Source organism: Leptosomus discolor, chromosome Z (assembly GCF_034619465.1).
Source record: "Leptosomus discolor isolate bLepDis1 chromosome Z, bLepDis1.hap2, whole genome shotgun sequence".
Classification (NCBI taxonomy): Eukaryota; Metazoa; Chordata; class Aves; order Leptosomiformes; family Leptosomidae; genus Leptosomus; species Leptosomus discolor.
The window spans coordinates 56,709,253-56,734,349 of NC_141419.1; the positions used below are offsets into that span (position 1 = coordinate 56,709,253).

Sequence of the window (25,097 nt, forward strand, 5' to 3'; positions counted from 1 at the left end):
ATCTGTTTAGCAAAATTTTGTGTGTGTTTATCCATAAGCAAAACACGTGGTGCTCTATATGAGTCAGAGTTATACTGGAGTATCAGGAGGGCAAAAGACAGCCATGTCTCTTCCCTCTACACTGGAGGGGGCTGGGCCACTTTTTGTAGCTGCTAACAAGACTCACCAGGGGATTAAAGCTAAGGAAAGAGTAAGTGACACCTGGCTAAAGGTTTTCTGCAATGTCTCACCTCTTCTACCAGGAAACGAAGCAATAACAGCACCCAGTGGAGGGGAAGGAAAGCATTAGGACAAAGTAAGAGTTTTCTGTTCATGTTTTCTCCTATTCTTAAAATGCCTGAGGAGCAGGGGAAAAAGCCTGTCAGATTAGCTGCCTGAACATGCATTCAAAGAGTTCATCCCATCCAAATAGGATTTCACCATATTACATTACCCGCTGTCCTTATCATAGCCCAACCTTCACAACTGAGGAAGTTAAGCAAGTATTTAATACTGTCAGAGAACAGAGAATTTTGCCTCTTATGAGAACGGAGAGGGTTAAAATTCAGAAAATTAAAAATTTATTACACCAAATCAGATTGCTGTTCAACCCCCTCCCTTTCTTATTTTTCCTTAAAACATCCTAAAATTCCATGTCAAACTCCAGCAAGACCATAATCTGAACACAACTGAAAGTATAAAAAAATAAGTGCACAAAATTCTTCACCTTGAGTACTTAATGTCACACATAATTTAAATAAACAAACAAACAATAAAATAGCAGCAGGACTGAAAGCACTTATTAAGGCATTTCCATTTGAGTTATCAATGATGAAGCAAAGTATAATAGTCTTCATTTCACAACTAGTCACGGACAACATGAAGGACTAAATAGGCAGCTCTCATAGAACCATAGAACAGTTTGGGTTGGAACGGACCTTAAAGATCACCTAGTTCCACCCCCGCTGCCATGGGCAAGGACACCTTCCAGCAGACCAGGTTGCTCAAAGCCCCATCCAGCCTGGCCTTGAACACTGCCAGGGAGGGGGCAGCCATAGCTTCTCCAGGCAACCTGTTCCAGTGTCTCACCACCCTCACAGGAAAGAATTTCTTCCTAATATCTAATCTAAATCTCCCCTCTTTCACTTCAAAACCGTTACCCCTCACCGTATCACTACACTCCCTGATCAAGAGTCCCTCCTCAACTTTCCTGTAGGCCTCCTCTAAGTACTGGAAGGCCGCTACAAGGTCTCCCCGGAGCCTTCTCTTCTCCAGGCTGAACAACCCCAACTCTCTCAGCCTGTCCTTGTAGGGGAGGTGCTACAGTCCCCTGATCATCTTCATGGCCTTCCTCTGGACCCACTCCAACAGGTCCTTGTCTTTCTTATGCTGGGGGCCCCTGGAGCTGGACACAGTAGTCCAGGTGGTTTCTCACCAGAGCAGAGTAGAGGGGCTGAATCCCCTCCCTTGACCTGCTGACCACGTTTCTCTTGATGCAGCCCAGGATGCGACTGGCTTTCCGGGCTGCAAGCGCACATTGCTGGCTCATATTCAGTTTTTCGTCCACCGGCACCCCCAAGTTCTTCTTCCCTGGGCTGCTCTTGATCCAGTCATTGCCCAGCCTGTATTTGTGCTTGGGATTGCCCCGACCCAGGTGCAGGACCTTGCACTTGGCCTTGTTGAACCTCATGAGGTTTGCATGGGCCCACCTCTCCAGCCTGTCCAGGTCCCTCTGCGGGACACAGCTTGGTGTGATCAGTAAACTTGCTGAGGATGCACTCAAATCCACCATCCATGTCACCAACAAAGACATTAAACAGCACTTGTTCCGACACCAATCTCTGAGCAACACCACTTGTCAGTCAGACATCAAGCTGTTGACCACAACTCTTTGAGTGCAAACATTCAGCCATGTCCTTATCCATTGACTGGTCCACCCATCAAATCCATGTCTCTCCAATTTAAGATAAAAGGATGCCATGTGGGACAGTGTCAAATGATTTGCACATGTCCAGGCAGATGACATCAATCACTCCTCCCTTATCCACCAATGCTATAACCCTGTCATAGAAGCCCACGACTGCAAAACTTACAAGAGGAATGAAACATACAAACCTCAACTTTCAGCCGCATGATCACAGGGACATCTTCATAACACAGTATTAACTATAAGTATTTTGAAAATTATATTGCTGCAAAATTGCTTCCCCACATGTAATGGATCCTTTTTTTTTTTTTTTTTTTTTCAGTGGGGCAAATCAAAGCCTTTCAGAGTGTAAAAGACAACAAAGTAAGTGCAAAAATATACCTTTCCATCCCCTCTACTTTAACTGAAATTCATTCACTGAATGTTGGATGCAATTTGACTATAGGAAACCAAAAAGCATCCTAAGGTTGATTTCATAAGATGCAAAAATATTTTAACCCTGCATTAATCACAAGAGCTTTTTTTTAAAAAAAAAAAAAAAAAACACCACCACCACCAACAAAAAAAATCCCAACAATCAAACTAAAAAATGTAACAGTAGCTATACCAGTATGTAGCTATGCCAGTACTGTACTTGCACTTTTATTAAGCAGTGGGGTCAGATAATCATATATTCTGCAATCTTAAAAAGGTCATTACATGATGAAATATTCTGGATCATAGGGATTGCTGATTAACAATCTACATAACTATGGGGTTTTTTCTAAATAGATTGATGAACTATTGCATTTTATCATATTATGTGCCCATAGTGACACTGTGATGTGTCAGCTTTCTTCTGTAGCTAGGAACACTGTTTCAGAACATGTTCTATTATAGCTAAAATCTCACAAGGATATTACAGGAGCCTGACAAGGCTCTAAATATACTTTTATAAAAAGCCTGGCGAGCAGCTTTATACTTAGCCTTCTTCTACGTTTTCATCTGAGCTTCAGTTTTGAAGGGGGACAAGGAAGATCCAAGCTCTCAGGTTCACAAAGCCAGTATCTGTTTTGCACAAAAGCAGACACAGACCAGCACTGAAACTCTGCATGGAACTAAGTCAAAGCAATGTTTCCTATGGAAATATACCAGTTTGTATAGATAGGAGAGAGGTAAGCTTTAACATAGGCAGCAGTTAATTCCAAACCACTAGCATAAAGTACATATATATGGGTTTTAACACATTTTTTCAAATACACCTGTTTTCTTTCCAGTATTGACATAGCCTCAATACAGTGCCAAGTTCTATGAAGGATAGAATCAGCTACAAAGAAATCTTCCTTTTAAAACAAAACTAGCCCATCCTTTACTGCGCAGGTTCTTTCCTTCATTGTTCTCATACAAGTGTATCAAATTATTTTAATGAACTTGGGTTTTCCTCTGTATTCTCACCTTGTTGGAGGTCTGATGTCACTTAAATTGCACAGCTTACAGTTGTAATATTTTACTTGGTAGTAAACCAGTTTGAAAGGGACCCAGTAAATACTCATTTTAACTGCACTCCAACATCCAGAATTCTTTATGTGTGATCTGACGTGAAAACATGCAGTCTCCAAGACCAGGAAAAGGGTCTTGGAACACTGCAGGGATCCTGTTAAATTATTGGTTCTCCTTCCTTTTCATCAGCAACCAGTTAACAGCAGTATGCCAGTTCTAGACATGTGGCAAGACTCTGGAATTACAGTTATTCATTACAGATGAAGATAGTTTTGATGCTATATGAATCTCTTTTCATTTTCCCCAGACTGCTGCTTTACAACTGACATACTGAATACAACTTGTTCTAGGTAAAAATTTCTCCTGAAAGTTGAGGTTTAAGTTTAAGGTAATTAAAATTAAAAGCACTGCCACCAAAAAAAAAAAAAAAAAAATTTAAAAAAAAAAATCCCTGTTATGATTTCTCAAAAAATGTTTCCGTTTAAATGCAAAAAATTTAATTTACGTCAACATGTTCAAAGACTGTTCCACCATCTTAATTTCAGGAGAGAGGAAAATAAGGATATGATGTAAGCTAATTTCAGCATTTTAAGCACGAGCAGAAATCTATGTTCCTCTCTGACAGATATTTGAGTTATCAGAAATGTTCTTGCTACAGTTTAAGAAGAATAAAAACGAAAGAAGAAAAAAAATAACAAACAAGAAACTCCCAAGATAAAATAACCCCCCAAGTCAAACACCACCCAACCCTCACCAAAACCCTCTGAACAGCTTGCAGGTTTCACTACTTAAACTAATTCCAGAACGGTCCACTTTGACCAGGTATGAAGTACAAAGTTTCAGGTAATTACAGAAAAAAAAAGAAAGTAATTTTAAGCCTGACAAAGTAATTTTTTTTACTTCAAATATAATTCAAATAATGCTTTTAGAAAATATAAGAATAGTTTCTAAAACTTTAAAAGCTCTAGAAGTAAGCTTTTCCTAAGAATTTTCTTCTGATGAGTAGACATTTCTTTAAAAAATGTTCAACTACAGCTTTAAAATCCTTTCCCAAAATTGTCTTTTAGTGACAAGCCTAATAATTTTGTGGAGTTTGTATTCATAGACACATCTAGTAAGGTCATTTCCCCACTAGCAGGGTGCAGTTGCTTTTATACTATCTATCTGAAGTCACTTTTCAGCAGACAGTCCCTTGACTGCTGCAGGTCAGTGAAGAGAAGTGCAGAAACTACCACCCATCTGATGAATTCTGTTGTATTTCCAAGCATCTAGCTTTCCTATTTCCATCCCTCATGTGTCTTCTCCAGCAGATAAAAACATTCTTCACTGTGTGGCTGTTCACTCTGTGGTAGCAGAGTCCCCAGTTATCATAATAAGAACACTAAGTTAGGTTTCCAAACTGTATTAAAATTTAATAGCAGTCAGGTAACCCCTAAGCTCAACCTCCTTGAAAAAGCCAGTCATCAAACAATAAATCATTTCTACACCACAACTTACTACAATTAACCCAGGGCAGATGTGTTTAAAATTTGCCAATAAAGGTGCATACATTCTACAACCACACTGTTTCAAACTGTTTTAAAACCAGGAAAATTGAAGAAATAAAACAATCCAAAGATAAAGCCATTTCCTGGTCTTTGATTCAAAACCCAAAATTACATAGTCCTCATTTCAGTATGCTCATTTACTCTTAAACGCAAAACATCATAACAATGTCATGAAACTGTTGCCAGAAGTACCAGAGATTGAATACACAATGGAGAGGAATGAAACATTTTTCTAATAAAAATGTTAATACAGCAGAAGTTTCTATGTTAAAAGAAAATCAGAATTCTTTCCTGTCTGTGTACAACTTGCATTTGTTCTATATCTTAGTCTTGCATATTACAATTTAAGTACCCTTTTAGTAGTGCCTACTTCATATTCAAAATCACCTGCTAAAACATCTTCTCTTTGCCCTCTGTAACCAAATGCTACGGTAATGAGGGCAAGTAGCTTTCAAATGTAGAAGGGATCTCTTTTTAATGACTTCTACCTTTGCCCCACACATGCATATACAGTTGTATAGGTGCAACACTGTGATAACAGTTTATTCTTGTAAAGACCACAGGATAAATGTGCATTTTGTTAGCAAACAAAAGCATTTACAAACTCTGCAACGTGAAATATGGAATTTAGAAAGTAAACAGAGAGCTCACTTGCTCATAAAATGAGCTTCAATAGGAACCTAAATATTCGAATGAAAGCCAAAGATTCTGCCCTATCTAGCAACTGCTCTTTAATCTTCTGAAATAATCCTTGACAAAGACTCAGCAAAGGTTGGTTAGCATCTCATAGAATTTTAAACCTAAACAGGACAGTTTCTACAAAAACAGGTCATTAAATATAATACTGACTTACACCTGAAAAAAACCTCTTAAAAAAAAAAGGGTTATATTCAAAGTTTGAAAATCACTCACCTCGAGGATAAACACTGCTTTCAATTAATCATTGCAATACAGCACAGAAACTCATAGGTATTTTATTTAAACTCCAAGTGGATTTCAAGACTTTACCTCTTGACAGCAGTCTTCCACTACAAAGAGTTTGAAAAGCCACTGTACAAATCACAGATGAAGCATTATGCTTCAGTGACAGTGCTCAGAATAAGCCTTTGGATGCAACATTCGGTGCCATTATCTGTGAGTTAAAGGTTATAATAAAAGGCAAATGGGGGAGAACGTACCAAGTGTAGAGGTCTTGTTGGCTTTCTAAGGGCTGTTCAGACACAGTCTCCAAATCTGCAAACACGTAAGTTGATTCATACGACTGATTTCCTAGGTTTACTGGGATCACTTACAACCTAAGCTACAAATGCACAACACACACTTTTTAGCAGGAGCACAGCTGTAGCTAGAGCATTCAGTAAGCCAGGTAGAAGTGGGAGAAAGAGAAAAAATACATGGAAATTAATTTCTGTCTTTTACATTGGCACACCTTTTTTTTCTTCGAGAGATTTTGCAAAGGCAGTTTTTTCTTATTGAAACATAAAAATGTCAGATATTAAAAGGAGAATTTACCAATAAAACTTCAGAGCAAAATTAAACTGTTATCACTTCAAAATGCATCACTCTATGTACCAGTCTACCATAATAAATTGCTATGAAATTATTGACACTGCCTATTACAACGAAACAGTTATTCTTTCCTTGAAAAAAGGTAGTTTTACAAGTGTACCATTTTTCCAAACACCAGTTAAGCAAAATGATCACTGAGACATTCAGCTCTGACTTAAATTTCAAATTTTCTGAAATTGAAAGGAAAGCTTGAAATGCCATTCATCTGTCAAAAAAATCTTCCTTTCTTCGTTTCCCTTTCCCTACCACGACACAGGCTCAGCCAAGCTCATGGCAAAAAAGAAGGGATGTTTTTCAGTGCAGCAGTTGGTCAGTCATTTCTTCAGGAGTTAGCATAAGTCAGGATGAGTCTGGCTCCCCTCTATTTCCTCTAAAAACACACTGAGAGAAATAAAATAGAAGAAAATAAAACATGCAGCCACACAGGACTAGGGGTTTTGCTGTTAAATTACATAGTAGTATCGCTCTTATACATGAAGACTTTCCTTCATATCAGCTCTTCACAGAATCAAAAAGTATCTGCAGCCCAAAGAAAAACTGGTTTCTGCAGCCCACCTGAGCTACATGGCAAGCGGCAGTATTATTGCAGCTATGTCAAAATCCACAAGCAGGTCTTTCCATTCAATGCGATACATATGCCTATTTAATCTGCAAGTCAAAACAGAACTAAATGAAACAATTACTGGCAGTTCTGTATAAATCCACTCTTCCATTATTAAATGCCTCATTGAAAGAACTGACATACATGGGGTCAGTTTAAAAAAATGTATTTGTACAGATGAAAATTCTGGAAACACTTTGTTGAGGCAAAAGTAACAGTATCAAACAACACTCCACAAGCCTTATCTGGGACTGATGTGATACAGTCATTATTTATGGCACCTAGCCATATAGGACTACGAACAAACTGAAGCACGGATGCAAGAATAGGCTTTGTTTCATTCCTCTGATGGATATTGCTGGCTGAGATGGGCGAGTCCTGATAGATCACTCACTGCATTCCCACACCAGTCCTGAACTGGTGTGTAAGCAGCACATAGAAGACTGCTCTTGTCCACTCCAACAACATGCTTAAAGAACCAGGCCTTCTGTTATCCAGAAGAAGTCTATTACAATCTGATCCCCCTGTACATTCAGTCCGAACTACAAATTTTTTTTTTCTCTCCTTTCGTTTTTTCTCTCATTTGTAGAAAATGTAACTGTGTATCAAACAACATTAGTGATCTATTCATCCTACAATTTATTACAAGGTACCTAGTGCAGCTTCACTTAATATGTTTCCCAAAGGCCTTGAATTGTCTCTTCCATTTCTTCCTGTCTTGGTAAATTTCCTTGCACATACATGTTCAACAGTTATGCTGACTGCACATTTCTCTCAACAGGCATACAAAATACATACCCTTAAGAATGAGAAGGATCTAAAGAGTTTAATTAAATTTAACAGGGGCATGACTGAGATGCACATGGCATTATTCACCAAGTCTTGTAAACCACGTGTTACATTGCTGTTACACTTCTTACTAAAACAGAAACATCTTGATCGCAGCTGGGACAGAACTGCATTTTTAGGGTACAAAGTGCCTTAAGGTGCACAATGGTTAACATGCGCCCATGTATTCGAGCTACTATGGGAAGATTTAAAATACAGGAACAGACGCATACAGGGAATGCTGTGTTTGCTAAATCCAGCTAACAACTTGCTAGTCTACTCATGATACATCATCACCCCATTAGCAGACTTCAATATGTTTGATCATCTTTTTGATCACAGGCAAGGCATACGTTGTTATATTTTGTAGGGCAAAAAAATTAGAAGAAGATACTGGAGAGTAAAAGTATTGAAGAGTGAATTGTAGTGAAAGAGGATTAAAAGCATACCTGGGCCTCTTATTTTTTTTTCTTTTTCATGTTAAGTGACCTCAAAGTCTAAGGAAAAGATTCAATTTCTAACCAAGATTTTTAAAACTCCTAATACAAAACACAAACTTAGCTAATAGCCACACAGAATTCCTCAATCCTTAGGACACCTAGCAGCAATAATTTACATCCTCTGGTGTTTCCATAAAGCTCTAGTAGTGTCCACTTCATGCACCCAATGTGAACTTCTACACCAAGAACAGAGACGCATTTTAATGCACGGGTTACATTTTTATTATGAGAAGTAACTTACAGGGACATAAGACTGGAACATGATACTTATAATCTAATCTAGATCATCAAAAATCATACCTCCACTTTTTGAAGAATATTTTCATCAAACAATTCTGCCATCACTCATTAATGATAAGATAATAGAGTATTCCATACCTGTACCTAACTGTATAGTTGCATTATCAACTGAATGATTGCCAGAAATACAAACGGGGCAGTATTTTAAGTCCATGAAATTTGGCATACAGCTCTAAAACAGCAATGAGATAAAATTGCAAATCAGATAGACACCATAAAAGTGTAGTTTGATTCCCTCTTTTACCCTCATCTTAAGGAGCAAAAGCTATTACAGAAGAGTTGTTTATTGGTGTCACAAGAAAGCAACAAGTAATATTGTCACAGGTCATACAACTTGTAAGAAGCAGCACAATCAGATCAGTGCTAAAATACTCCCATTCCCTGGGTTTATCTCTTGACCTTGTAGCTCTTGTTTCATCTGCATTTTAATCTCACAAATCCTTCATTCACCCCACCTTTCCACAACATTTCCACATGAAAACATGATTGTAGGATCCAGATGTAATACCAGTTTCTGAATAATTCGCCTGGTGCAACAGAAGAGGAAGTACAACTTCTTTCCCTAACATACACACATATTCACATATGGCCTGTGAAAACATGTGAAAATGCTGACAGTCTAAATCACTAGTGAGCTGCAGGCATGTTTTCACGTCAGATCACACATAAATGCTTGGAGACCTGTAACTTAAGTAAATTTAGTCTCCCTTTCACAATTGTAGCAATAGACTTCTCCATTAAAAGGCCTTCCCCTACCTAAATTTTCAACCCTTCTTCACAAAGAAGTTAAGCGGGCTTAACGCTTTCATGAAAGAAAGGTCATTAGAACTGCTTTAAATTACTTTTTTTCCCATACACCTGAATTCTCAGAAATAGCTCTTCAATTTCGCATGAAACTTTCCTAAAAACATTTGGTTGAAGTCAGAAGCCCACCATGGTAAAAAGCTAACCCAAAGTCTTCCCTTCACCAACCTGTAGGTAAACAGCAGTTCTGCAGAAAAAGATGGCACAGGGCCAGAGCTGGTAGACACCAAGCTGACCACTAGCCAGTAAAGTGCCCTTGCGGTAAAGAAGGCAAACAGCGCCCTGTGCTGCATTAGACAAAGGACTGCCAGCAGGTGGTAGGAGATGATCCTTCTCCTCTACTTAGCACTGGTGAGGTCACAGCTGGAGTACTGTGTCCAGTTCTGGGCTCCTCAGTACAAGAGAGAGATGGATATACTGGAAGGAGTCCAACAAAGGGCCACAAAGATGGTGAGGGTACTGGATCATTTCTCTTATGAAGAAAGGGTGAAAGGGACTGTTCAGCCTGGAGAAAAACAGGCTCAGGGGGATCTTATTAATGTTTATAAATACCTGAAGAGAGGGTGCAAAGAAGACGGAGCCAGGTTGTTCTCAGCAGTGCCCAGTGACAGGACCAGAGGCAGTAGGTGCAGACTGAAATACGGGAAGTTTCCTCTGAACATCAGGAAATACTCTTTTCCCGTGAGGGTGACAGAGCACTGGCACAGGTTGCCCAGAGAAATGGTGGAGTCTCCATCCCTGAAGATATTCAAAAGCTGTCTCGACATGGTCCTGGGCAAACGGCTCTAGGTGATGCTGCTTGAGCAGGGGGATTGGACAAGATGACTTCCAGAGGTCCCTGACAACCTCAACCAGTCTGTGATTCTGTGATTCTAATTAGAAGGGGAGAGGGAGTCTTTGAAACAACAGGAACATCTCTGATATTACAGATGATGATGTAAAAAGAATATACCTCCTTGCGGCTTCATGCCTTCAGCTCCAAGAACCCGTTTTATCTACTACTCAAAAGCTCAAAAGACCACTACAATCATTAAAGTAACAGAAGTTTATTTAAGCCTTCCAAAACAAGGTGAAATGCCTTTGAGTTCACTCAACTTTAACATTACCAGCATAACTATGTTCATCAACATAATTTTGGTCATAATACTTCCAAGATCCATAAGAAACAGACTACAAAATTATTTTGATGGGGATAAAACTGTTTTCAAGATGATTCTACATGGAAAAACTAGGGGTTCTATTTCAGTGCTGGCTGACTAGTTGAACTATAAAAATTTACTACTTGTATTCTAATATTTTGTCATCATCTCATTTTTATTCTACAGTCTCATCTAAAACGCTTCCAGACCAAAGTATTTTGACTTTCTAACTGTAACATGGTCAGTTCTCCAAATGTAGGGATTGTGAGTGTATTCCCATTTTCAGTAGCTTTGACCAGTTTTGTTCCCAACTTCATTTTTAGAAGAGAAAGTTATAGTCTCCTCTGGACAGTGGAACAAAACTCTGGATTTTTACTTGGTAAAGTATTTTGTGGAAAAAAGATAAAGGTAGGTGCTTAATATAATTTACCATCATGTCACTACATGCAAGAATTTTAGAAAGATGCTTTCTTCTCTGTATGAACTATTTCCTAACACACAAAATACCCCCACTTCACTCCCTCCCACCCTATAACATATATCTTGGACATAAAAAAGGGAATACTGTAACCACACTACTTAAATGTACAAATAGAACAGGATATAGCAAATATGAGGCACAAAAAATCTAGGACTACAATGACAAGCATGAAAATTCAATTTACCAATCTCCCTACACACCTTCCAGACCTAAACCTGCTCATAATCCAGTCAGCCCATAAAACACATGTGAAAATGCCTGCACTTATCCATGAAGCTCTTACACGAAGTCTTAAGCAGAGCTAAAAGCTGTCTACTACAATAACTATTACATCACAATGAAATTAAAAAAGCCAGTTTAAGTTCTTTTGTTGGGGTATCTACTACAACCTCCTCCACACTTTTTTAATTTGCAACTGTAAACTTAAAAAAAAAAAAAAATCACTGTGAGAAGAATCACTCCAAGAAGTTCCACTAAAACCGAATGTATTGGTTTATACACCTAAAGGAGGACAAAATTATAAAACATGGCAGTAGCCATTCTCTGTCAAAACTACGCAAAAAGAAGAGGAAATTGAAATTCCACAGGAAGACTAAACTGAGGATGCAGTAGGAACACGTGTCATCCCCAGCAAACTTGCACTTATTTCCAAAATACAGCTTGAAAATAGAGTTCAGACCTATAATTATTGATAGATCCTATTTATTACTAATTAAAAGACCCAATCTGGTCTAGTTCCTGAAGGACTATAAAACAGTAATAACAATAACACACAATCTGAAGACTCAGTTTACTTCTCCTTCCAAAAAAAAGGGCGAAGGGTTTTGTATGCTCCTTTTTACCATAATATGATATGGCAGTATCATCCAAATCCTAAATTCATGGTCTAAATTCTTAGTACACAAGAACAATCATTTTTCATCTTAATTTGATCTAAAATATAGATTCATACAATGCAGCATTACAGTATTACTTTTAATATCTTCTTTGTGATACATGCACATACCTGTGACCGCTTAGCAAAGCAAAACTTTAATCCCCACTTATTCTGCTACCTTGCATTGCAAATGCTAGGAAAACAAGAGGAGGCTTCCTGGGCTGATTATGTCCTTGGCCCTAGGAAATACTGTCCATGAGGATGACTGATTTTATTCACACTATCACTGTGTAAATTTGAGACTAGAGGCAGGAGGCAGTGCCAAACTGCTATTTCAAGAGTAACACTATCTCAGTAACTGTAAAATGAAATTCATGTAACTAAACTGCTTGTCTGTTCCAGCTCCCAGGCCACTGCACTGCATCTCACTTGCTCCATGCTTTTTCAAAAGTAAGCCTGAATATTCTGTATTTGCATGCAAAAAAAAAGAAGTAAGGAGTTATTTCAATTCCCCACAAAGAGGAGCTGCTTGCAAGAAAGAAGGCAAGCAGGTGCACAGGGCCAGGATAAGCAGGGACAGAGCTGAGTGCCAGAGGAGATCAGCTCAATCTCAGCCCTGGGAACAGAGTTGGTGGCAGGGTTAAAGGATGTAGCAGACAAGGATTCCATTGCAGGACCACAGCTATTATGGCTCTAGTGGCCTTTATCACAAAGAGATACCAGATCCCATTAGACACTGGTCTCTACAGGCCAGTCTGTGCGCTCCTGAGGCACAACAGCGCTGCCCGTGCACCCTGCAGCCTTTTGTCAACAACTTTTCCAGTGACACAGTCATGATCCCGTCCTGACCACACGCCTGCAGGTGTAGGTTGGCACCACACCTCATCCCTCACGGCCCCACACTGTGCTTTTTCATCATCTCCTTTGCATGGGATCCAGAAATGGTGCAACAGAAGGCAACGCAATCTAACACGTTTCTCTATCAAAACTAAGAACTTTACTCAGATCACTAGATTAACCTCCTCATAGATGTACAGTTACTACAGAGGCTCAAGGGAGGAGAAAATACATGGTCAAGAGCACAAGAGACAAGAAATGTCCCATTCAGCAGCAGCCTGAAGTTATACAACGTGCAATGTTTCGAAGTTTATTTCAAGTGACCCTGTACTTCTTTCTTAATTAAGAGGGTTTTTTGTTTTCTTGAGAGAGTTAAGTTAAGCTAATGCCCTAAACACAAAAAAGATGATCATCTTTACTGCAAATGTCCTATTACTTATTTTAAACCCATCTTCAAAATTTAAGAACAAAAACAAATGGGAATGATTTAGGAGAGCCATGTTCACACTTGCTTTTCTTTAGGGCACATACAAAGCTGAAAGTTGACTTCATTTATTGTCTCCAGAGGGCTTACTGGGGCATCATCAGAGAGGGTATTTTTCTCCTTCTTTTTTTTCTTCTTTTTTTTTTCTTTCTTTATTTTGCCTTGGCTAGAGTGTGAAATAAAAGCCGGGCAACGGCAAATTGATGACTAAGCAAAGCAAACTACCTGTAGAGCATGTTACAGGATGTAAATTACACCCAAGGGAAATGCAGTGACACGGCCCAGCTCAGCACTCTGCTTTCAGACGAAATACCCCTCTGAGAAAGGCAGGCGGGGGACACCCAAAGTTCCTCTGCCTCTTGGAAAGTATTTCTCCCCCCCCCCCCCCCCCCCCCCCCCGCCCCCGAAGGAGGCTGAGAATCTCATCCCCCCGACACTCGGCAAAGCCCAGCAGTATCGTAACTTTTGCAATAACGACCCTCCCATCCTCCCTTCCAGAGAGCTGTAAAACCAGCCTGGCGCAGACTCCCGGAGACGTCCGCTCGGCAAATACAGCTGCAGGCAGAGCCTGCCGCCAGCCCCCCGTGCAGGGCAGGGGCTGCGGGCAGCCGCGGCAGCTACCTGCCGGCCGAGGAGGAGCCCCGCCGCCGGCCGGGGCAGCGCTCCGCCAGCCCGGGGACGGGAGCATCCCGGCGGCCGCAGGTGCGGAGCGCGCCGCCGCGCCCCGCGGAGCTCCCGCCGCCCCCCCGGAGCAGGGAAGCCCCGGCCCGGCGCTGCCCTCCGGGGAGGCGGACGAGCCGCCGGACCCCCTTACCTGCGCGGCGGCGAGGAGCCCCAGGGCGAGGGCGAGCCGGGAGGGGGCAGTGCCCCGGCGCTGCCCCGCCGCCGCGGCCATCCTGCTCCCGCGACGCTCCGGCGTGGTGCCCCTGGGGATGGCGGGGGGTGGGGGCGCGCCCGCTTCGCCGCTCCGCGCCTGCTTCGCGGCCGCCCCTGCGCGCCTCTGCGAGCGGCGCGGGGTACGCGGCGCCGCCGGGCCCCGCAGGGCAGGGAGGTGCGCGGGGGCGCGGCCCCCCGCTGCCGGGCGGCGAGGAGGGAGGCGGGGAGCCGCCGCCGCCGGTCCGCCCCCGCCCGCCGCCGCGCCGCTGCCTCCCCCGAGGAGCCCCCGGGGCTCGGACGGAGCGGTCACCGCGGAGGGTGCGCGGCGCGCAGGCAGGCGCGGGCCGTGCGCAGGCGGGCAGGGACGGGGCGCTCAGGCCAGGACGGCGCGCACGGGCAGGGACGGAGCGCGCGGGCAGCGGCGGGCAGCGCAGAGAGAGAGACGGCGTGCGCGAGGGGATGCGGCGTGCGGGCAGGGACGGGGCGTGCGGGCAGGCAGAGGGCATGCAGGCGGGGGTGGGCCTTCCCGGGTGAGGCAAACGGGCATGGGGCAAGCAGGCAGGGATGGTTCAGTCAGCAACAGGGCGTGTTGGCAAGGGTGGGACGCAGCGGCACGCGCAAGGCAGGCAGGCATAGCCCGTCGTGCAGGCGCAGGGTGCGCAGATCCGGGGACGGGCCCCCTCCCGCCGTGGTGCGCTGGTCTGCTTTCTTTGGTGTGCTTTGCCTGCTGAGCCCACGAGCATTTCTAGGACAGACGGGCTGAAATGCTGGTGAGCTGTGACACTTGCTGCTCATGCCTGCCTGGAGGCAATGGCTGTCGGTGCTTGGCCTGGGGAGCAAAGCCCCTTCACACAGCCTTCTCAGCTGCCTTCAAGCCTTCTCTTGAAGGTGTTGGCTAATACCTGCAACTCCAGCATCTGCTAACAGAACAGTCAAAATGCAAGCTGTGGCAATCAAACGAGAACATCAGCCTGGCCAAATTTGTGTTGGCCGCTTGTGAAAGGTTCATGGCAGCTCCTTTAAGTCTCTTGAAAAACCACAAGAAAATGTATTGTTATTACACACGTTTCTAAAGCTCCCACCATGAGCCTATTTGAATACTCCCATAGCATCTGGGCACGTGTATTTACATACTTGGATTATCCCTGGAAAATGCACACCTCATTGAAGAGCCAAATAAATCACATGGGAATCCTAAATAAAACTACATGTTGATGAAGCAGCATGTGCATGGACTAAAGACTGCCACATTTCTCTTCATCTTTTATGCATTATGTCAGCCATTGTTGAGAAAGTCTTTGCCCTGTGCAGAGAAAGCATGTTGGGTTTAAGGCTCAGATCTACATGTGAAATCATAACAGCTCTTTCACATTGAGATTTAGAACCTATTTGATCTGATAACTTTCTACAACCTGTTATTTATACAACAAACATAGAAGTGCTATGGTTAACATGTTAGAAATGCTCTTTCAAGTACAGCTACATAAAGCACAGTAGCTTAAATTGAAAACTGCTTGCTTATTCAAGTACACCCAGGAATAATCTATGAATATGCATGACAGATGAACTTCTGGAATTTTTGTTTTCTTTCTAAAGACATATGGTTGGGCAAAGATGTAAACATTCTACAGTTCTTGTTTTTATTAGCATGTAATTATAGAGGTTAAGGCTCCTGTATGCATGGAGTAGTGTGGTCTAAAATATGTCATAGATGCTGCATGATCCAAGAAATGCAATTTGGCTGGAAAAAAGTGACATCCAATTTGCCAAGGATGAGCTGTCTGTAAGTTTCCTGTTGCAGGCTACACTTATCTTTTAAGAAATGAGAAGGACATTTCACAGAACCATAGAACAGTTTGGGTTGGAACGGACCTTAAAGATCACCTAGTTCCACCCCTGTTGACATGGGCAAGGACACCTTCCACCAGACCAGGTTGCTCAAAGCCCCATCCAGCCTGGCCTTGAACACTGCCAGGGAGGGGGCAGCCACAGCTTCTCCAGGCAACCTGTTCCAGTGTCTCACCACCCTCACAGGAAAGAATTTCTTCCTAATATCTAATCTAAATCTCCCCTCTTTCACTTCAAAACCGTTACCCCTCACCGTATCACTACACTCCCTGATCAAGAGTCCCTCCTCAACTTTCCTGTAGGCCTCCTCTAAGTACTGGAAGGCCGCTACAAGGTCTCCCTGGAGCCTTCTCTTCTCCAGGCTGAACAACCCCAACTCTCTCAGCCTGTCCTCGTAGGGGAGGTGCTACAGTCCCCTGATCATCTTCATGGCCTTCCTCTGGACCCACTCCAACAGGTCCTTGTCTTTCTTATGCTGGGGGCCCCTGGAGCTGGACACAGTAGTCCAGGTGGTTTCTCACCAGAGCAGAGTAGAGGGGCCAAATCACCTCCCTCGACCTGCTGACCACACTTCTCTTGATGCAGCCCAGAATGCGATTGGCTTTCCGGGCTGCAAGCGCACATTGCTGGCTCATATTCAGGTTTTCATCCGCTGGCACCCCCAAGTTCTTCTCCCGCGGGCTGCTCTCGATCCAATCATTGCCCAGCCTGTATGTGTGCTTGGGACTGCCCTGACCCAGGCACAGGACCTTGCACTTGACCTTGTTGAACTTCATGAAGTTTGCATGGGCCCACCCCTCCAGCCTATCAAGTCCTTCTGGGTGGCCTCCCTTCCCTCCAGTGTGTCAAGCGCACCACACAGCTTGGTGCTGTCGGCAAACTTGCTGAGGCTGCACTCAATCCCATTGTCCATGTCACCGACAAAGATTTTAACTAGTAATGGTCCCAATACCTACCCTTGAAGAACGCCACTGTTTGAAGGGCATGAGGGTTCAAGGTAAAACCAAGCTATAAGTTAATTGTCAGGAAAAGTTTTATTGACAATTATTACTGTTTATGCTATGAATTCTGTGTTATTAGCATATAAAATGGAAAATTTCTCTATTCTCACACTTTCTAGCTACAAGTGGTTTCACACTCCTTTGATATTGAAGTGTGTTTAAGAGCAATGTAAGAAAAAAAAGGTTATTTGTTTTACAGTTAGGTCTAGAACGGTAGAGTTATGCATTAATGACTGGAGAAAAAAAAAAGAGCTTTTTGAAAGTGTCTTCTCAATTAAACAGACATGAAGAAATTTGGCCATATTATTTTTAACCAGAGAAGAACTTACAAAGGTATGCTCCTTACTCTCTTGTGAGACTCACAACAATATTGCCAGGCACAAGATATCAAATATACACTGTCATCAGTCCAGTGATCTGAGAAGACTTTGGAAAGTTTAAGATCTTTTAAGATCCAAGAAAAAATGAAGGCTTAATTTGTAGGGAGGAATGCATGTAAGGAGATTTCCTAAGGAATGACTCTCCTTGTTCAGAAAGAGACGGGTTAACAACTTTGAAGTAATTTTTAGCATTAGCCAAAAGAAGGCAAATAATATACTTAGCAAGGATATGCTTTTCTCCACATTTAGAATGGAGGCAGTGTACGCTGTCAGAAAATCTAACTTTTTCGTCCCAGCAACATTGCCTTGGTATTGCAAGGTAGGATTGCTCTGTGCCTCCTTCTGTTTCCTATGCAACTTCGTTATTTCCTGCAGAAATGGCAATGCATTTCTGAACACAGGCTTGCAACTCTGAATTCAGGTAGAGCCTCCAAGCAGGCATAATACATGCTAGGTTGATGTTAAATTAAACCTTTGAGGCTGCAGGTGTTTTCCTATGTCATTCTCAGAATTACACAGCATGTTTGGCCAACATGCTCCTCTGCAGTACAATAGTGATGTCCCACCGCTCTCAGTATTTCTGCAGGATTAATTCCAGGGGCCAGGTTTTCCAGTGGTTCAGAAGCTACAAAGGGGGCTGCGTTTCTATTCAGATATTCACAGTTTCCACTTAGCTGTTTGCATAGATAGAACTTGCATCAGTGAGCAGCAGCCTGTGTTACAAGTACACAATTCTTTTGTAAATGTAGAAAGCTGTTGTGATACTTTCGTCCTGCTTAGATGGTTGAGGGGTTCTGAACATGGGAACCCTCAGGTGTCTTATAGGGTAGGTAGGTCCTTTGTTCTTTTGTGTCACCTGCTGCTCAGTGTAGGCAGTGAAGAGCCCCAGCACTTTTCAAAGAATATAGATAATGTGTTTATAAGCTTTCCCTTCTTTTCCTCCACTCCTTGCCACTGACATAATGATTTTCAGTTTGTCTGAAATTTCAATTCCATAGGTAGAGTTAGCTCAGGTACAGTGTAGATGAAGTACACCATACAAGTAATTACCTTTAGATTCCTTTTCTTCTGCATTTTTAACTACATATTATTCAAAATCAGTAATAAGTAGCAAACATGATTCTTCTTTATAGTTAATATCTGGCATGACATTGACTTGAACTTTAGATGTTAATGATAACCCATGGAGGAAGCATTTTATACAGAAAACATCAATGTTTGAAATATTAAATTTGTTAGTGAGCCAAATTTCTCCTTGTGGAAAAGTTAATAATTTTCCTTAGAACACACAGTTTTGATACTGTAGTTCCATCCCAGACAGTGAAGATGAAGGGGATTCAACCTCTAGAAATATGCCTTAATACTGATGGTAAGAACAGTGAAGCAGAACATCTACAACTCCCCTCCCCTCCCCTCCCCTCCCCTCCCCTCCCCTCCCCTCCCCTCCCCTCCCCTCCCCTCCCCTCCCCTCCCCTCCCCTCCCCTCTCCTCTCCTCCCCTCTCCTCTCCTCCCCTCCCCTCCCCTCCCCTCTCCTCTCCTCCCCTCTCCTCCCCTCTCCTCTCCTCTCCTCTCCTCTCCTCTCCTCTCCTCTCCTCTCCTCTCCTCTCCTCTCCTCTCCTCTCCTCTCCTCTCCTCTCCTCTCCTCTCCTCTCCTCTCCTCTCCTCTCCTCTCCTCTCCTCTCCTCTCCTCTCCTCTCCTCTCCTCTCCTCTCCTCTCCTCTCCTCTCCTCTCCTCTCCTCTCCCTCTCCTCTCCTCTCTCTGTTTTGCCTTTACCATTTTCCTAGCACTTTGTTGGCTATGTGCATGCATCAATCAGATTTCACCTGTTGGCATCTGAGCAGACAATCACCTTTTAACTCTGGGTGCTCTGCTTCTCATTGTGATCTGTCTTTGTCTCAGCCAGCAAACTCCTGACTATTCCAGAGGTGATCTTTCAGAGTCTTCAGAATCAGCCCCTCCAGAATCTGTTTCAGAGTAGCAGAATATAGTGAATTAGTAAAAAAAAAAAGTCACGGAAATTCAGGAATCAACATAGAAAAGAACAAATAATTCATATGCAAATTTGAACATTAAAACACCTTTGTATATACTACTTATTTGAAAAGCAACATTATATCTGTACAGTAGTAGAAACTTATCAATGGGTTTATCTTTCTATATTCAAAGTTTGTTGGAAGCAATTCAGAGATAGAGAAGCCAGACTGAGCTAACTACTTGGATGAAATGTTTAAGTGTTTGGAACATTTAATCTCTTGATTTTGGCTTGCTCAAAACTCAGAATGTGACAGCATTTGTTTTTCTTAACTTACAAAATATTACATCACAAACTGTTAAGAAGTTAAACAATATAGCACAACTTCAGGATTTTTGAGGGGAGGTGGTGGTGGTGTTTTGAATACTTGCTTGTTTCATAGAAGAAAACCTGTTCTTTATATAAGAGCTCCCAGCAGAGACTGCATCTAAAACACTTAACATTCCAAAGTATAACACATATAAACTCTGTTGGGTGAGGCTTTCTGGGTGAGGCTTAACTAGCTATACAAGATGTAGGATTAATAACAATAAAAAGTTGTTGAAAATATCATAGAGTGTTTAAAGACCTTCCCAAATCACTTACCATCGGCTGTTCCCCAAGGATATGCAGGAGATACTTAAAATACTAAGATATATAACATTTGTGGAAAAGGCTGACTGATGTAGAAGTTATTTCTGATTCCCTTAGCCCCTCATTTGTAGCTTAGAAGTCTCTATACTTGTGATGTAATCAGGAAACAGTCACATATAATGTATATATAATGTACATATAATTCAGACTACATTTAGTAGGGCTATGATTTTTCAAGGATCTATATTTTTTTAAAGATACTTCCTTTATCCAAATAAGGAAGCTCCATAAGTGGAAGTCAACAATGCTGCCAAAATATGTCGTCATGTCTAGAGTAAGAAGTGCATCAATTCAGGGCAGTTCTGGGACAGTCTTCTCTGGTAGTTATCCATTGTCATTTAGGGAAAAGGGATGACAATAGTGAAAAAAAATTCAACTCCCTTGACTTATGAATGCGGTCTATACTGTCAGACAGCGTTTAAACCCAAATTAGTGGACAGAATCCAGCAAGTCTCAACGTTACTTGCTAGTATCTTTCTACATAAGGCAGGGTAGATCCATCCCAGGAAAAGTGCTGCAACATCTCAAGGAAGGAAGACTCTCCCAGATCTATTTAAAATCTGTTCTCTCTTAGGATGAATCCTGTTCTTCATCCTGCGCCTGCAGTCCTTGGTCTCCTCTCAAGCCTTGGAGGAAGAGATAGGTGGTAGCAGAACTCTGTCACCTCCTTCCTCTTCCTCAATTCTTCTCAAGCGATTTAATCACTCAGAAAAAGGGGATGAGATCAGAATACAATCATCAGAATTTGAATATGCTGTGTAAGGAGCTGTGGAAAAAGAGATTCACCTTCTTTCTGACCTTTAAATGACCATTTGTGATGTAGATTTCAGTATCTTAGCACGGTGCATTTACCCACTACTGGAAGATGGAGTGGCTTTGTTGATATAAGAGCTGTCAGGCAGTTACACATTCCAGCCCCAGAAACCAGTTTCTGCTGCAGTAGAATGGCACTCTCTGACATGGCTGAAGTATTTGTTTACATATTTTGGTGCTTTTTTCCCCCCTCATTAAAGCATCATGCTAGCATAGAACCAGGGCAATTTTTGTTACTTTTGTGCACTTATAGCATACCTGGAAAACTCTTTCCTGAGGTTTGGTATTTATTCCAAAACAAGTAATGGCAACTCCTACGTTCTGTCATAATGTTTTAGTAATAGACTTTTAGAGTTTAGCAAGTATTTCTTATTCGTCTTATCTGATAACAAAAATAACTAGTCTTATTTGTCTCCTAAGTAATTTTTCAGTACTACAAGCTTTTGCTCATGATGCCCTCACCCTCAGTGAGATTAACTATAATAAAAATTAAAATAGACTTTTACCTTCTAAATTGGATTGTCATCCAGGTGCTGCAGAAGATACTTGCAGATGACAATCTAATTTAGACTAGTCTTCTATTAACCTGATCCTTTGACCCTATTTTAGAGCAAAATCCAGTCTTTTGTGACATGCAATCTAAAAGATAGCTTTATAACAGCAAGCAATGAAAATGCAAGAAGTAAACATCCCAGCCCTTTGAATTCCAAAGGCTTGATTTTAAAAAAAAAAAAAATCCATAAGCGATTTCATGTAATTTTTTCATTTGCAGTTCAGATACTGGTCAATTGTCATCTGATTATCTTTCCAAAGAACTATGTAACTGAAATTTTAGTATAGTATCTATTGTTTTACTTGAATCCAAACCTGATCCCTAGCTCCTGCATCAATTCAAACACTCTGCTCTCCAGGCCAAAAATATTTCTGAGGTAATATCATTCAGCTTTTGGTACAGAGCACCAAACATGTCGTAGTCAATAAGCTGACTGGACAACAATGTCACTGCAATTCTCAGTGTGAAACTCTACTTATTTCATACCAGATGATAAACTGCAGGTTGGAGCCATGTGCCACTTTTACTGTGTTAATATGAAAGCTAGCAAGCTGAAGCAATTATTTATTTAAAGATCTGCTCCAAGATGCTGTTTTCACAGATTAAAAGACAAAAGGCAACATTTTGATCACCTTTGCTGACTTACTGTATAAGACAGGCCATAGGACTTCCTGAACTGATGCAAACTACAGCCTTATCAATTTTATCCTCTGACAAACTTAAGTAGATTTGATTCCCTGAGTCTTTCCTTAATAATTCATTTGGCTTGTCTCAGTCTTCTTTAGTTTAGAATCCCACATGAGTTATGCATGTAAGAAAACAATCAGCAACACTTATATCTGTGCTAGACACACTGGTAATATCAGCTATTGACCACTAGTTAGTTTTCATTTTTACATATTCGATGATTGCATAAAATATTTTGGTCACTATGTCACTGGCTCATAATATCAACTATAATCTACAAATCTTTTTCAAAGTGTCTGTTTCCCAGGTAGAGTCTTCTATCCCATAATACGAGTCATGGGGTTTTTTGGAGTTACAGGTAGGAACAGATTTTATTTGACAAAATGTACACAGTCCATTTCTACCTACCCTGCTTAGCAAAAAGTCCGAATCAATCTCTATTACTCAGAGTGATCACAGTCTATTATTATATAAACCAAATCAGTATAATCCCCAGCATTTTGGGGTTATCTGCATGTTTTCCTTGAATGATCAAGTTTGTTCCTTACATGTTGACTTTGGGTAGATAAAGTAGCAGCAGTTTTGGAAGGGTTGTTCTTCTTTTCATCATGTATTCCTTCCTTGTCTACAGAAGATGGATCACCTTTCCACAAAAGAGAATTATTAACCTTATTCCTTGTCAATTCTTTATAGCCATAATCTGGTTCATTTGCTTACACCACAGGAAGATTTTTTCAAGATAATAATTTAATCTTTTTCTTCTTCATTCCTTCAAAATTCCCAGAAGTTATTTGAAAGCTTTAAGGTATTCTGTGCACCATTGTCTTTTGACAGAGTTATTGAAAATCAAAATATTTTAGTGTCATAAACCATCCAGTTTCAGCATTTTTTTTTTCATTTATTCCAATTTGCTGTCCCCCAATACTGAAGTCACTTTCATACATCAGTCTGAGGTATAGGGGAGCAAACCTCCCACAATTCCTCAAGTTAAAAAGGCGCATAAACATTCCACTTTTTTCACCAACTTTTGCAGAGTTACATTTGATCAGCCGTTGGGTGAAAGCTGAATCAGGCCCAAAATTTTTGATGAGCCTAGGCTGCCTGTGTGGAAGGAAGGCAACTGTTGTATGGAAAAATTGCCAGCATAGAATATTTTCTTTTAACCTAACATATACAGTCTATGCATAGTAAAAATATTTACATTCACTAGTGGCATGCACAGATAACCAAACTACTTTTCTCCTTCCTGGTAATGATGAGAGAACAGCCCTTGTGCTCATAAAGACAAAGAAACCTGAAAAGTTTAGGCAGTCTTAACTCTCTTCCCCTTTGGCATGAAGAAATGTGTCACATCTCAGTGTTAAAGTGCGACGGTAAAATAAAATAGAAATCCTGTTATCCCTTCGTGTTCTGTATGAAACAGAAACAGTAGCCAACAATAATGCACATTATATCCTGACAGTTTGAAGCAGAACATTATGAAATTCAGCAGGTGCACATCGGACTTGCTGGAAAAAAAAGCTGTTCTCACCTTTTTAGAGTAACAGCAATAACTCTGCATCATCTGGACATGATTCAGTGAAGAACAAGCTCTGAACCGGTATTTGGTCAGCAACTTAGTCATAAAGGAAATCCACCTCCCTCTTTACTGACTGATACTCAAGTCTCTAATATTTTGTTTCATGAATAAATAATTGCAGTGTGAAGTATTTTAAAACATCACAGTTTAAAAGCTCACTTTTCTTTGCTTTTAGGACAGCTGTTTCTTTTGGATTACATCCTCCTTCCCTAAATAGCCTAAAGCGAGGGTCCTCCCACCTAGGAAGAGTCAACAAATACCAGTCAGATGGCATTTGAACAGACGATCGCTGCAGTTGCACTGACATAAATGGGGTCAGGAAAGCCAGAGACTGGTAGAACTTACCAGAAATGTGTTTGAGATGGAAAACAAATAAGAAATGAGACAAATGTTAAGAAATAATACAAATGTTGACAGGTTAATCCCATGGACTTTGAAGCTGTGGATCAGATGCCGTCTTCTGAAATACTGTTTCAGAAGTCAGAGAAGTTCAGTCCTACTGCTGGGGAAGTAATTGGAGTTTGGTGAGAAAGCCAGCAATACCCATGAGTGATGCCCAACTGTGATGAGTCCTAGCTTGTGTTTGGTTTTTTCTGTCTATCCATATAAATATCTTACCACTTTTCATTCCATTTTATGACAGGCTAAAACTCATTATAAAATCCCAGATAAAGTTTTTATTTAAAGACTTTTATTCAACTGGTTGATACTCAGGGGGCAATTCTACCGCTCCATACCACTAAGAATTTTCCTCTTCATGTTCTCTCACAAAGTCTTTAAAATGGAACTCTTATAAGGTAAAAAATGTACCTTTTGAAAATTGAAAGATGATCATCTTACAGCCACAAGATGTCACTGAGGCTAAAAAATTGCTAGGAGGCAAAGTGGGCTAGACATATTGCAAGGAAAATAACTGTAGGTCTAAAACATGGTGTACAGAAAGTATCAGGGACAGGTTACACCTGTCAGTTTCCAGCTATCTGATGAGGACTAGGCAGAAACAGGCACTGTCTTGGCAAACAGTTGACTAAACTCTAACATGCATGGCCACAGCCTGTCCAACACCGACAGATGGAGCCTCAGGCAAGCAGGCTATTGATTCTGCCTAGTATGGTAGCTCTTGCATAACTAGTTAAAAACAAGGAGCAGCAAAGGTGAACTCAGCAGTAGGGCTCTGGAGACTTGTGTTCCAGTAAATCTGGAGACTAATTCCTGCCCTGGAGAAAAGACATAGTGGACCAGTCTGTGCTACAGAAGTCCTATTCATCAGGGCAAGATCTCATGATATGAAGAAAGGTGAGAACTCACCTTTCAGACCAACTTATGCCTTTTTTGAAATAG

The 25,097-nt window shown here is 41.4% G+C and overlaps 1 protein-coding gene across 1 annotated transcript in view; it reads right to left on the reverse strand.

Moving 5' to 3' along the window:
- ADAMTSL1 (ADAMTS like 1) overlaps positions 1-14,473 on the reverse strand; it is a 459,478-nt gene extending 445,005 nt beyond the window's left edge. Inside the window, exon 1 of the mRNA XM_086479436.1 lies at positions 14,167-14,473. Coding sequence (XP_086335562.1) covers positions 14,167-14,247 — 81 coding nt within the window. The 5' untranslated portion in view covers positions 14,248-14,473. The remainder of the gene's footprint in view (positions 1-14,166) is intronic.
- Between the last annotated feature and the right edge of the window lie 10,624 nt (positions 14,474-25,097).